This window comes from Zootermopsis nevadensis, unplaced genomic scaffold, assembly GCF_977971745.1.
Source record: "Zootermopsis nevadensis isolate Lab colony 2312 unplaced genomic scaffold, Znev_1.0 Znev_ptg000009l, whole genome shotgun sequence".
NCBI classification, from domain to species: Eukaryota; Metazoa; Arthropoda; class Insecta; order Blattodea; family Termopsidae; genus Zootermopsis; species Zootermopsis nevadensis.
Window position 1 is genome coordinate 8,789,429 of NW_028259141.1, and position 12,318 is coordinate 8,801,746.

Genomic DNA, 12,318 nt, shown 5'->3' on the forward strand with positions numbered 1-12,318 from the left:
CTCCAAAATCCAACCCTTGGCGTCCACGTCGCGGAGGGGGGTAACGTCCTCAGACGGCTAACAGGGCTCTGGTCCACCGAAGCCAAGGTGTGAGGTATCGTGCTGAGGGCTGCATGGCACAAAGGATCCCTTCAGGGCACTGGGATCCAGCATACCGCCTTAGTTTGCTCTCAGTATCAGCCAGCCTGGGAAAGTTTAAAAGACAACCGGAGGCAGAAGCCCACCAGTTGTCAGAAAACTACCAGAAAAGTTCTGTGATATGGAGTCTCCATTTTAAAGCTGGTCATTCTCAGCAGGGAGTCAGTATTTCTGGCATACCACCACAGAGAGCTGGCATTTGCAGCAGACCCATGGAAGAATGTGATAAACAGTTTATAGCCTTGTGGCCTTCTGGTCGACAGGCAACATTTGGCACAGACTGCGTGTCTGGAATGCCAGAGAGAGCCAAGATGGTACCAGGGGCATATGAAAACTGGGGTACATGACACTACCCAAGTTTAAGGAGGCTCTGACCAGGGTGCTTACAAGGCCCAGGTCGAAGGGCAATACCCCAAGTAAAGAGGTCAATCCTCTAGATCGACCCAGGGGTCTACAGGGAGGCCATGATCATGGCCACCAATGAAAGCTCTTTAATAAAGAGCTTTTAATGATTTTGACATTTGTCAGTCATTTAGCAAAATCGGACGATTTTCATGAGATCTTGGCTGGGGGCTGCTGGTAGGTTAGAAGAAAAGGAACCACAAAAGATCAGTTAATGGTCACTTGAAGCCCATGCCCATTTATTTACATGCTTCAGTCCACATGTGCCATTGTTTGCTTTCTTTAATTACTAATTTTTGTGCTTTTCTCCAACTGAAAATATGTGTTCTGCTGGTGTGTATGTTTTTTATGCAATTCTGTTGTTTATACATGCAGCCTATGTGATGTTATTTTAATGTTTCTGAATTGGCCTATTTATTGATTGATACATGCTCTTAATTATAGATAATTCCACTTGTATGTGTTGTGTGTACGCTGCATAGCATTTTACATCACATTTTATTTGTTTTTTCCCAAGTGCTGTGCTCTTCTATACCTGTCAAAGTACAGATAATTATTGAAGGTTATGTTTGTACACATCTCATTTATGCCATTGAGTTAATATGTACGGCCTACATGTGATGCTATTTTAATTTAATTTTTTTTAATTGTCCTATCTGTTGCAATGATGTATGTGTTCATATTGAATTTTTGTTGTGTTTTTTCACTGTTGAATTGTATAAAATTGATTAAACTTCCTGTTAATTGTTCATAAAATACAATTTTCTGTGTCCATTGCAGATATGTAATCTGTACCACATCTGCCTGTTGATGTATTTCCATCTGCTGGGAAGAGGCAACCAATCTGAATGGAGAGGGAAATGAGCATGCCTGGTGGAACGCAAAGTGACCTGTTTCTGTGACGAGTGTAATTTTTATTCCAGAATGCGCTGCAGGAGCTTTTAAGTTTCAGGGAGCCATGAAATACTATAGAAGAGAGGTTACAGTACTTGTTACTACGAGGCTTTGAAGAAACCTGATCTAATTCTTGTGTTCATGTGTTTCAGTGCAATCATGCCATTGGGCCATTATCATTTGCGTTATGGGCATTCTGTGTTCTGCTGTTGTGTACTTAAATGTGAATTCAAATTTGTTGTACGCCTTATTTATTGTGCTGTTATTTGTACACTTATTATATCAATTCTAATATCTTGTTATGGTTTATTCGTTGTATGTTCACATTGCATTTCTTGCTTCTCTAATTCCCCATTAATTGTGATACAAAGTGAAATTAATTAAAATTGACATTAATTGTATTCTTACAGTGCAAATGCTGGGCTTATTTGTATTACATGTATATGTTGAGTGTACTTCATTTTGATGTTTTTCTTATTTTTTTGTGAATTTTATATGCGTGTGCTGAGTCTGTTGTATTATTTCATGCCAATTATAACACTAGTTTCATCTTAAGGCTAGTATCTCGATGCGCACAAGATATGTTTGTCTGGGAGTGTTTTAAAACCTTGATTTCAGGAATTCCCTCACAGGCCGGCCACATTTATTGGCGTTTACAAGGCAACCTGTCTGAAGTGGCAGGAAAATGAGCATGCCTGGTGGAATGCGAAATGTGTTGATTTCTGTGATGAGCGTAATTTTTGTTCCAGAATGTTATGCAGGAGCTTTGAAGTTTCAGGGAGCCATGAGATACTACAGAAGAGAGGTTACAGTACTTGTTACTAACTGGCGTCAGAGAAACCTGATCTAATTCTTGTGTTCATGTGTTTCAGGGCAAACATGCCATGAAGCCATTATCATTTGCATTCTGGGCATTCTGTGTTCTGCTGTTCTGTACATAAATATGTATTCAGATTTGTTGTATATATTGCTTATTTAACTGTGTTCTTTTTTACATGTATTGTTGTTTAAATTCCAATATTTTGATATGGTATATTCATTGCATGTTCATATTGCATTTCTTGCTTCTTTAATTCCCTGTTAATTAAATATGATACAGAGTAAAATTGATATTAATTATATCCTTACTATGAAAATGTTCCCTTATTTACATTGAGTGTAATTCATTTTGATGTTGTCTTGTTATTTGTACTCTTTTATGCATTTTATATTTTTTGTGCTCCAAGCTGTCAAGTAAAGCTGCTGTATTGACGTACACAGGACATATTCTTTGCCTGGGGCTGTTTTAAAAGTATTTCAGAGATTCCGACATCAGGCCATGTTGATGGGTATTTGCGAACGTTGGTGGGGCCTGTCTGCTAGGAAGAGGCAACCAATCAGAAGTGACTGGTGAGTGTGCATAGTGGAACATGAAGTGGATTTGTTTCTGCAATGACCCCCCCCCCCCCCAAGAATTTGAAAGCCTTTGGAGTCAGTGGGAGATTCTGAAGCAGGATGTGTGAAGAAAGTAGAGATCGCCTGGTAGATCATTTTTGTAGGTGGTCCTAAATTAGTACTATTCGCATTTTATTCCCCGTGGGCCTTTTTTAAAGCATGAATTCAGATTCCCACCTTAGGTAGTGTTCCTGTATGTAAAGGACATATTGTGATGAATTAAATTTTTTCTTCCAGAGGCAGTCATTCAAAATCAGCTACTCAAATGCCATAGCAACCACAAAAGGCATAGAAAGTGAGACAGTACGTGGGTAGTGTATAGAATTCACTTAAGCCTGTGATTTAACTTTAGGAGACATTCTTTTAGTATACAAAATTCTTATCCATCCATCCTAAAGTAAATGCAGGAACAACTTTATTACACCTGACATTCATGTGTATTTCTAGTATCCATAAGGAGAAACATAGTACATAGATGTGTGTTCTTGTTGCATCTCCTGCATTAATGACTGAGTTCAAGTGTTTAGTACTAAAATTTCCTTCTCTTAATATCAGTACTGCTACCAATGCGAGATAAAATTCAAAAGCGTGTGATCAGGGAAAGGGTATCAGTTTAGCTACTCTGTTTGTTCAGGTATAAAGTCAAAATAACTGATGTGTTACAGACTTGTCCTAACTATGTGTTAACAAAGTGTTGGATTGGTTTCCACCGCGAGAAAATAACAGGAAGACCAAGAAGAACAACTTCCACAGACAGCTAAGGGGCGTGCTGTCAGTTGTGAATCAGAAGACCAAGGTCCTGAGCGACGAACTGGGACAAAACTTAGAGACTACGCGGCAGGAGTTCGAGACACGGCTGCAGGCGGTGGAGGCCGAACAAGGCACGGAGGGGCCGGAACGTTCGTGGGTGGCACGGACCGTGTGAAACCGCCTAAGTTCGACAGATCCTCGTCTTGGACAGTATTCCATCGGCAGTTTGAGGCTGTGGCCAACCACAATGGCTGGACTCCTGGCGAGAAGGTCACGCATCTCCTTGTCGTACTTCAGGGGCAAGCTGCTGACATCCTGCATGGCGTTCCTGTTAGGGCGGTTACGGGGACCATCAGCTGGCGGCGGTCTACCGATCTCAGTTGGAATCGAGGACGCAGGGGAGGGGCGAAACTCTGCAGGAATTCGCATCAGGAATAGAGAAGCTGGCCCACTGAGCGTTCGTAGGGCTTCCCGCAGATTACTTGCAGAGGGAGGCCTGGGAGACCGGGAGATTAAGCAACACCTTCTAATGGGCGGGGACCGATCCCTCAATGAAGCACACGGACAGGCCCTGAAGCTACAGGCAGACGCAGGATCACCACTAACGATGCTTCGAATACGGTCAAAGGACCCAACGGAGGAGCGATCGCCTCAGGATAGACGTCCTGGAAGGGGGCGCCCCCGGCCATCTGATGAGAGAGTGTCCACAGGTCTCCGCGAGGACCGACCGGGTCTCAGGAAACGAGTAATGGCCGGCGTAAGGAGGGGACCGTCGGCCCCACCACCACCTTCCCCTCGCTTTACACTGAGCGTGATCACTAAGAGGAGTGACGACGGTCTGATCACCGAAGGCTGGATTCGGGGAAGACGCTGTAATGTGACCATCGACAGGCCCGACGTCGTTGCGGGACAATCAGAGCGGGAGCCGGGCCGACAGTACGTGCTGCAGACGGCGTCCGGAGAAACCATCCCCGTTTTGAAAAAGGTGTTAGTTGAGCTAACGCTGGGGCAGAGTGCCATCCACACTTGGATTTTTGTAGCCGACATCACGGACGAGATCATCCTGGGGCTGGACGTCCTGCGAGCTTACGATGCGACGATGGACCTAGGACGCCAAGTGCTGCGACTGGGCCAAGAAGAGATATCTCTATGGAGCCCTCGGAGCAGACCCCGATCCACACGCCTGACATTAGCCAGCGAGGAAATAATACCGGCGCGGTGCGAGAGGGTGGTGATGGCACGGATGAACGATCCCGTGAGAATGGCGAGCGGAATAATAGAACTTGGTGTGGACCCTTTACCACGAGGACTATACGTAGCCAGGGCACTAGTCCGCACCCGGGGCAGCGTGCCTGTGCGAATCGTGAATGTCGGGGACGGCGACCAAGTGCTGGCGGAAGGCACAACCCTGGGCCTGTGTGAACCGGTCACGTGGGCGGGCCCGACTGGCAATACAGAACCTCCGTCGCAAAACAGAGAGCTGTGCAAGCCACTGCAGGGCATGGTCGCCGATGCTATCCCGAACCTGACGACAATGGAAGCCAGAGAGCTGAAGGCATTGGTCCTCGACTTTCAGGATGTCTTCGCGACAGAAAACAATGGTTATGGGCGGACGGACAGAGTGCTCCACCGCATCAGCAGAGGCGATGCTCGTCCGATCCGTCAGCCTCCTCGAAGACTTCCGTTAGCGAAACAGGAAGAGGTGGTCGGTATGCTAAGGGACATGCGGGAACGAGGTGTGATCCAGGCATCAGACAGCCCGTGGTCGTCGCCCGTCGTGCTTGTGCGGAAGAAGAACGGGGAACAGCGGTTCTGCGTCGACTACAGGAAGATGAATAACGTCACCAAGAAGGATTGCTTCCCACTGCCCAGGATCGACGACACCCTAGACACACTGGCAGGGGCCAAGTGGTTCTCGGCATCAGACCTAAAGAGTGGCTACTGGCAGGTGGCCCTGCATCCCAAGGATAAAGAGAAGACTGCATTCTCTACCGGACAGGGGCTGTAGCAATTCACAGTAATGCCATTCGGCCTTTGCAACGCTCCGGCAACGTTCGAGAGGCTGATGGAGTCCGTCCTGCGGGACCTGACGCACAAAGCCTTCCTGGTCTACCTGGATGATGTTCTCGTCTTTGGTCGGACATTCCGGGAGCACTTGGATAATCTGATGGAAGTGTTCCAGAGGCTCAGGGACGCCGGACTTAAGCTGAACTCCGGGAAGTGTCGGATGCTGCAGAAGGAGGCGAAATATCTAGGACATGTGGTTTCCCCCGGCGGGGTGACCACCGATCCCGAAAAGCTGAAGGCTGTGCGAGAGTGGCCGAGGCCAAGGGACAAGCACGAGCTAAGGAGCTTCATCGGCCTATGCACCTACTATCGGAGATTCATTGCCGGGTTTGCTGACATCGCCAAGCCACTGACTCAACTCACCGAGGAGAGAAGAACATTCCATTGGTCCCCGGAGGCAGACGCCGCATTCGAGTCCTTGAAAGAGTCGCTGTGTACATCGCCCCTTTTAGGATATCCACGACCTGGCGAGAAGTTCCTGGTAGACACCGACGCAAGCAGCGTTGGGATCTGAAGTGTGTTATCCCACGTACAAGAAACGTTTTAGTCTTGATTAAATTGATCATTGCTGGAGGACATCGTGGTCTCTTACAATTGAACCAAGTTTACAGTTGGATCGGATTCAAGGCAGCAGACCCCAAAAATCAAGGGTTGACAACCAAGGTCGTAATTACCAACCTACGTCACAATATTTTTTGTGCTCCAAGCTGTCAAGTAAAGCTGCTGTATTGACGCACACAGGACATATTCTCTGCCTGGGGCTGTTTTCAAAGTATTTCAGGGATTCCGACATCAGGCCATGTTGATGGGTATTTGCGAACGATTGTGGGGCCTGTCTGCTGGGAAGAGGCAACCAATCAGAAGTGACTGGTGAGTGTGCATAGTGGAACATGAAGTGGATTTGTTTCTGCAATGACCCCCCCCCCCCCCCCCCCCAAGAATTTGAAAGCCTTTGGAGTCAGTGGGAGATTCTGAAGCAGGATGTGTGAAGAAAGTAGAGATCGCCTGGTAGATCATTTTTGTAGGTGGTCCTAAATTAGTACTATTCGCATTTTATTCCCCGTGGGTCTTTTTTAAAGCATGAATTCAGATTCCCACCTTAGGTAGTGTTCCTGTGTGTAAAGGACATATTGTGATGAATTAAATTTTTTCTTCCAGAGGCAGTCATTCAAAATCAGCTACTCAAATGCCATAGCAACCACAAAAGGCAGAGAAAGTGAGACAGTACGTGGGTAATGTATAGAATTAACTTAAGACTGATTTAACTTTAGGAAACATTCTTTTAGTATACGAAATTCTTATCAAATGTAGGGTATCAATAAACTCAGTTTAGCTACAAAGAAAAGTTTGAAACTTACAAAAATGTTTGGTATACTCACCATTCAATGGTCTGATGTAAAGGATGCTTTATTTCTAGTGCCACAAGTATTTTTGTCTTGTCTCCTGAATGAAGGACACATTCAAGTAGTTAGGAGTAAGTGTAATAAGTTAAAATTGCTTTCTTGGTGATCAGCCAAAGTTTCAAGTGAAGACAAAATCCCAAAGCCTGTAATAAGAGGAGAGGTATTAGTTCTGAACAATTCCGTTCATGGAGACAAACCAATTGATATGTTACAGCCATATCCAATGTATGTCTGAAGGAGGTGCTGGGTTGTTTGCTACCAGGAAGACCATCAGGAGGTGGAGGGATAGAAGAGGTCCAGGATAGTGGCAGGGAGACGACTGGAAGGTCAGTGGATGGGTGGAGAATTTTAATATTAATGAGCACATGCTACTTTTCAATGTTTCATGAAATTTAACAATATTTGATGAATAATTAAAATAGTTTTTAATAGCAATGCTTTCAATTTCTCAGATTGTTTTCTCTGTTTTAAATTTCAGGGACAGAGTCGGCAGAACACGGCTACCCGTCTCGACAGCGTTTCATGAGTAGGTTCATGCATCATTGCATCATGAATAATTACTGGTATTATCCAAGGTTCATACAAAATGTAGTGTATCAATGAAGGTTGTGTAGTTATTGAAGATGTTTTTAGGTGACATCCATCCTAAAATAAATGCAGGAACAACTTTATTACACCTGACATTCATGTGTATTTCTAGTATCATAAGGAGAAACATAGGACATAAATGTGTATTCTTGTTGCATCTCCTGCATTAATGACTGAGTTCAAGTGTTTGGTACTAAAATTTCCTTCTCTTAATATCAGTACTGCCACCAATGCGAGATGAAATTCAAAAGCGTGTGATCAGAGAAAGGGTATCAGTTTAGCTACTCTGTTTGTTCAGGTATAAAGTCAAAATAACTGATGTGTTACAGACTTGTCCGAACTATGTGTGAACGAAGTGTTGGGTTGGTTTCCACCAGGAGGAAGTAACAGAGGAAGACCAAGAAGGAATTTTAATATTACTAAACCTATTGCTGTATTTGCATATGTTTCATGAAACTGATACAAACACCATAAATAATCGAAATAATTTTCACTAATAATGTTCATAATATCTTCTCAGGTACTTGGATTAATTATTATATTTGTTCTCCTTTAGTCATGGCTGTAGAAGTTTCTGATATTGGAATTTTCACCGGCAAGCTATCTTTTACCAATATTTTATATAATACAATGCACAAAGAAGAATTTCCTGCATAAATGTTCCTAATTCCAGGGACAGTGTCCACACAGAAGGGCCACCCACCTTGAAACATCGTCTCGAGATGTGGTTCGTGCAGTCGTGGAGTTGCTATGGGTGTGAGGCATGGTGGCAGCAGTTGCATATTGGGCACTTCAAGTTGTCTCTGGTTCAGACATCGCAGATGTCACGGATGTAACGGGGCAGAAAAGGATGAGTGCTGACCAAGCTGTCCAATGGCAGGTAGTCAACGTTCAGGGCATAATGCAAGTGGACAACGGGTGACTGAAGACCAGTGAATGACTGAAGAATGTAATCTGTGATGTGAAAGAGAAGTGAAGGCCGAGTGGGTGCAAGAATTGAGCCCTGATTTTGTGTTACAACATTCATGAAGTCTGCAAACATTTTGGAGGAACATAAGAAGACGAGACATTCTTTACTCCTGTGCAACTTGGAGCTGAGGGGTCAGCTGCAGGCCCTAACCAACTTGCCCTGAGAAGAAGCTTTTCGTAGGAAGTGAAAGGCCAAATGGGTCACGCTTCTGGAGGGAATGAAACTGGTGGTCCAGCTAGTGACTGAGCTCCATATTGTGGTATGTGACATTGTAGTGTTTATGTATCTGCTACGTGTATCCTGAGATTTCATTCTATCCCCTCAATTATTGGTATCGTGTTGGCCCACATTCCTTACAGGCACAGAAAGGAAACAAAGGAGGCTTACATGTTCACCGCGAAGTCTGCGTTTGTCCGTCTTGCAGGAGTCAAATGAATTCACCAATTTTCATGGACAATTAGCCATTAGGCGTGGCGCGTATCTTGTACTTCTCAACCTTTTACAACTGATAAGGTTGTAAACTTGCAACTTGTAGTTTTAACAGATTATTGAAACCATTGCAATTTTCATCTGGTAAAAAGCTAACTGGCTGGGACATATTATGAGAAGGAATGGATTACTGAGTGATATCACCGAAGGCCAGGTTGAAGGAAAGAGAGGACTAGGAAGAAGATTGATACAGCTAACCGACGACCTTAAACAAGGAAAGAAGATGACGTTCCAGGAATTAAAACGAGAAGCCGAGAATAGGGACAACTGGAGAGCTCTGTTTGGGCAGAGCAATGGACCTGTCGTAAGACAGAACACTTAATAATAATAATAATAAATTTCTTGTGGAATTTAATACATTGAAGTGACTGATGATTAAAAAGTTTTTAATTTTAGGTGTTTGACAGTGCAAGTAATGAAATATTGAAGGTACACACGCAAAGTTTAATATGGAGATAAATCTTAAACATATCGTCTACATCATTACATTAATTTTAGGATACTTACTTTTTTGACAATAGTATTTCTTAGTAGTTTAATGGAAACTGATTTATGTTGCACATTCATCAAACATAGTCTTGAATTATTTTGGTGTTGCCCAATTATATTATTACTGTCCTTACTATATGGACGTGATGTTAGCATTCATCATTCTGCAGTAGGTGTTGTAAAGCGATATTTATATTTTAATTTGATGTTTGCGTGGTTAGCGAATATTAGTATTTGAACTACACAGTGGCCTGGAAGAGGGCTGTTCGTTAATTTAATGCTTTTAACAGGTCTCTGGTTGAAATGCCATTACAATACATTGAATGAGGTAATCGCTGCCTCGTTTGTAATCGTTTCCACTTTGATAGGGACCGGCCATTATGTCATAAAATTCCATATGTGTGTTTGAAGCAACTGAAAATGTTAAATGAGAAGAAGTAATTACTTAAGGACCCACAGAGCAGCAAAGTTTTAATCAAAAAGTGACACAACCGTGTTGAGTAAGTCATCAGTTTCATGATTGCATATCAAGAAATATAATTCATGGATTGTTTTATGTGGCTAAGAGTAACTCATGATGACCATTTCTGTGTGAATTTAGTTTATTGGTGTAGTAGTAGTGCATGCAGTTGAAGTAGCAGTGAGTAGCATGTTGCTGATTTGTGCTAATTTGAATTGCATGATGCAGAATTGTTGGTTGTGTGTAGATAGATCATGTGTGAACATAAATTATGAATGTGCCATTTGTTATTGATAAACTGAAACAATATTTATATTTCTGCAGTTTTGTGTACTCTGAAATTTGTGCTAGAATGTATTTATTGAAATTCTGAAGAAATTGTTTTGTGGGGGGCTTGAATTACTCTCATATAAGAGCATCGAAGTGCATGTTGAGAAAGGACGTATTGCGCTTCTGGATTGTGTTGGGCACTTTGTGCGGATGAGTTTGTTTTGGAACGATGTCGCGGTGATCCTGCACACGGGTAATGCGATTTGTATACCTTAATCCGTGCCTATGCTCCATTGAGCGCGATACACGTTACCTTTGCGATAAGAAGCGTTTGTATTTGATTTTGAAAACTGCCGTTGTTTCTTGCCGGATTGTTTCAGCTGCCAGTTGTGCGTTCTGGTGAAGAGATATCTTATATCCCAAGAAGACATTTTGATGTTGCTCTTTCAACTTGCTCCATGAAGAGTATGAAGCTGAGCTGCTCCATTATATTAAGCAATCGCTCATGTTCACTTTGTTCTTCATAAATGAAGATGGGTGATACGGGAATCAATTTGCTGTAACGGTCAAAATGACTTATATACAAATATGTTCTCTGTAAGCTGAGGTGGGTGATATGTGACTGAATTTGGCGTAATACTAAAATGATGTATAAGTGTATTGTCTGTAATAATTTCCTGTATCTGGAATAACTTACTGATACTGGTGTTTCATGTTACAATGTGTATAAAGCAATGTAATGTGTTTTGCTTGTGTAAAGAGTTAGGAACTTGGCCCTGTATAATGTATTTTAAAAAGGTTGTGTTTCTGTATTTATTTTGAAATGTGTGTGTCACTTATGTGCTGGTTTGTACTGCTACTTGTGAAAATGTGTATAGCCAACAGTGAGATTAAATATTGCTGATGTTTTGATGTGTAATTCAGCACAAAATGAGACTATCTGTATGTTAATCACAAGAATTTTGTAGTACCTTGTTTGCCAGGAATGTAACCGTCTCATCCTGGAGGTGGCATAAATTGCCTTCTTTTTAATCATGACATAAGGCATTGAAGTGGGGGAACCTGTATGGCATTAAGTATGTAAATGTTTCAGAGTTTCTAATTGTAGTCTGCAATGTACATGTGCTGCTGGGATTTGAGAAGAAACTTTGAAATTTCTTGTAGTGCCCATTGTTACGGCACTGCCATTTTGAATCTCGGGTTTAGTGTGGTGAGAGTTATGCAACCTATCCTAAAGTTCTGTCCTTATGTTAGTGATGAATGACAACAATTGCTCACTTGAAGTGCACTGCATTTGATGATGTGAGGGAAGAAAGAGAAAGTGATATGTAATGAATACAAAATAAATGGGAAATGATGATGGATACACAGATTGGAATATTATGCAGAATGAATGGCATTAAGGAAGTTTGTTAACAAAGATGTAGTAGGCTGTTAATATGTAAACATGTTTCAGTGATTTTAATGAGAGTCTGTAATGCATAATTGTTGTATGTTTAGTATTGTGCCAAGTGTAAACTTTGAAATGCCTTGTAATGTTCATTGTTACAGCATTGTTGTTTTGATGTTGAAGTGTAATGTGGTAAGAGTCGTGCAATGTATCCTAAAAATCTGTCCTTTTGTAGGTGGCGAATGATAAATATTGCTCCCTTGAAGTGAAGTACATTTGGGAAGGTAGGTACCGAATAACAATTAAATGAGATGTGATGTCTGATAAGTGGAGTAGAATATAATAGAGAATGAATGGCATTAAGAAAGTATGCTACGTATAGAGAGAGAGAAGTTAGGGCGCTTTCCCAATTGTTCTGGGTATCAGTTTTGAAACAATTTTTCAGCAGTAAACTAATTAATGTCAAATAGCAATTAAAGAGTTTTCACTGTGCCATTTCTGCCTTTGTACATGAACAGTTTTGTGCCTAGGGATTTTGTGAGTTGAGATTAGGGGTTAGTCAAAGTTAAGAGGA

At 42.4% G+C, this 12,318-nt stretch overlaps 1 protein-coding gene across 12 annotated transcripts; it reads left to right on the top strand.

Annotated features, from left to right (window-relative positions):
• The first annotated feature begins 2 nt into the window (after window positions 1-2).
• LOC147874424 (uncharacterized) lies at window positions 3-11,288 on the top strand. 12 transcript variants are annotated; one of them, XM_087345962.1, is made up of 7 exons: window positions 3-2,823; window positions 3,106-3,171; window positions 3,534-6,555; window positions 6,844-6,909; window positions 7,303-7,414; window positions 7,567-7,614; window positions 8,350-11,288. In XM_087345962.1, exon 3 carries the CDS (start codon window positions 3,866-3,868, stop codon window positions 5,624-5,626), a length of 1,761 nt encoding a protein of 586 aa, XP_087202088.1. In that variant the 5' UTR covers window positions 3-2,823; window positions 3,106-3,171; window positions 3,534-3,865; the 3' UTR covers window positions 5,627-6,555; window positions 6,844-6,909; window positions 7,303-7,414; window positions 7,567-7,614; window positions 8,350-11,288. The 12 variants fall into 12 exon arrangements, with proteins under 12 accessions (XP_087202088.1, XP_087202087.1, XP_087202086.1 ...); XM_087345961.1 differs by having other exon boundaries at window positions 3,106-6,555; window positions 6,844-6,917; XM_087345960.1 differs by having other exon boundaries at window positions 3,106-6,555; window positions 7,567-7,651.
• Window positions 11,289-12,318: the final 1,030 nt, after the last annotated feature.

Bases quoted from the DNA above. Each gene is read 5' to 3' on its own strand.
- LOC147874424 (XM_087345961.1), top strand. From the start codon at position 3,866: ATGGCTGGACTCCTGGCGAGAAGGTCACGCATCTCCTTGTCGTACTTC.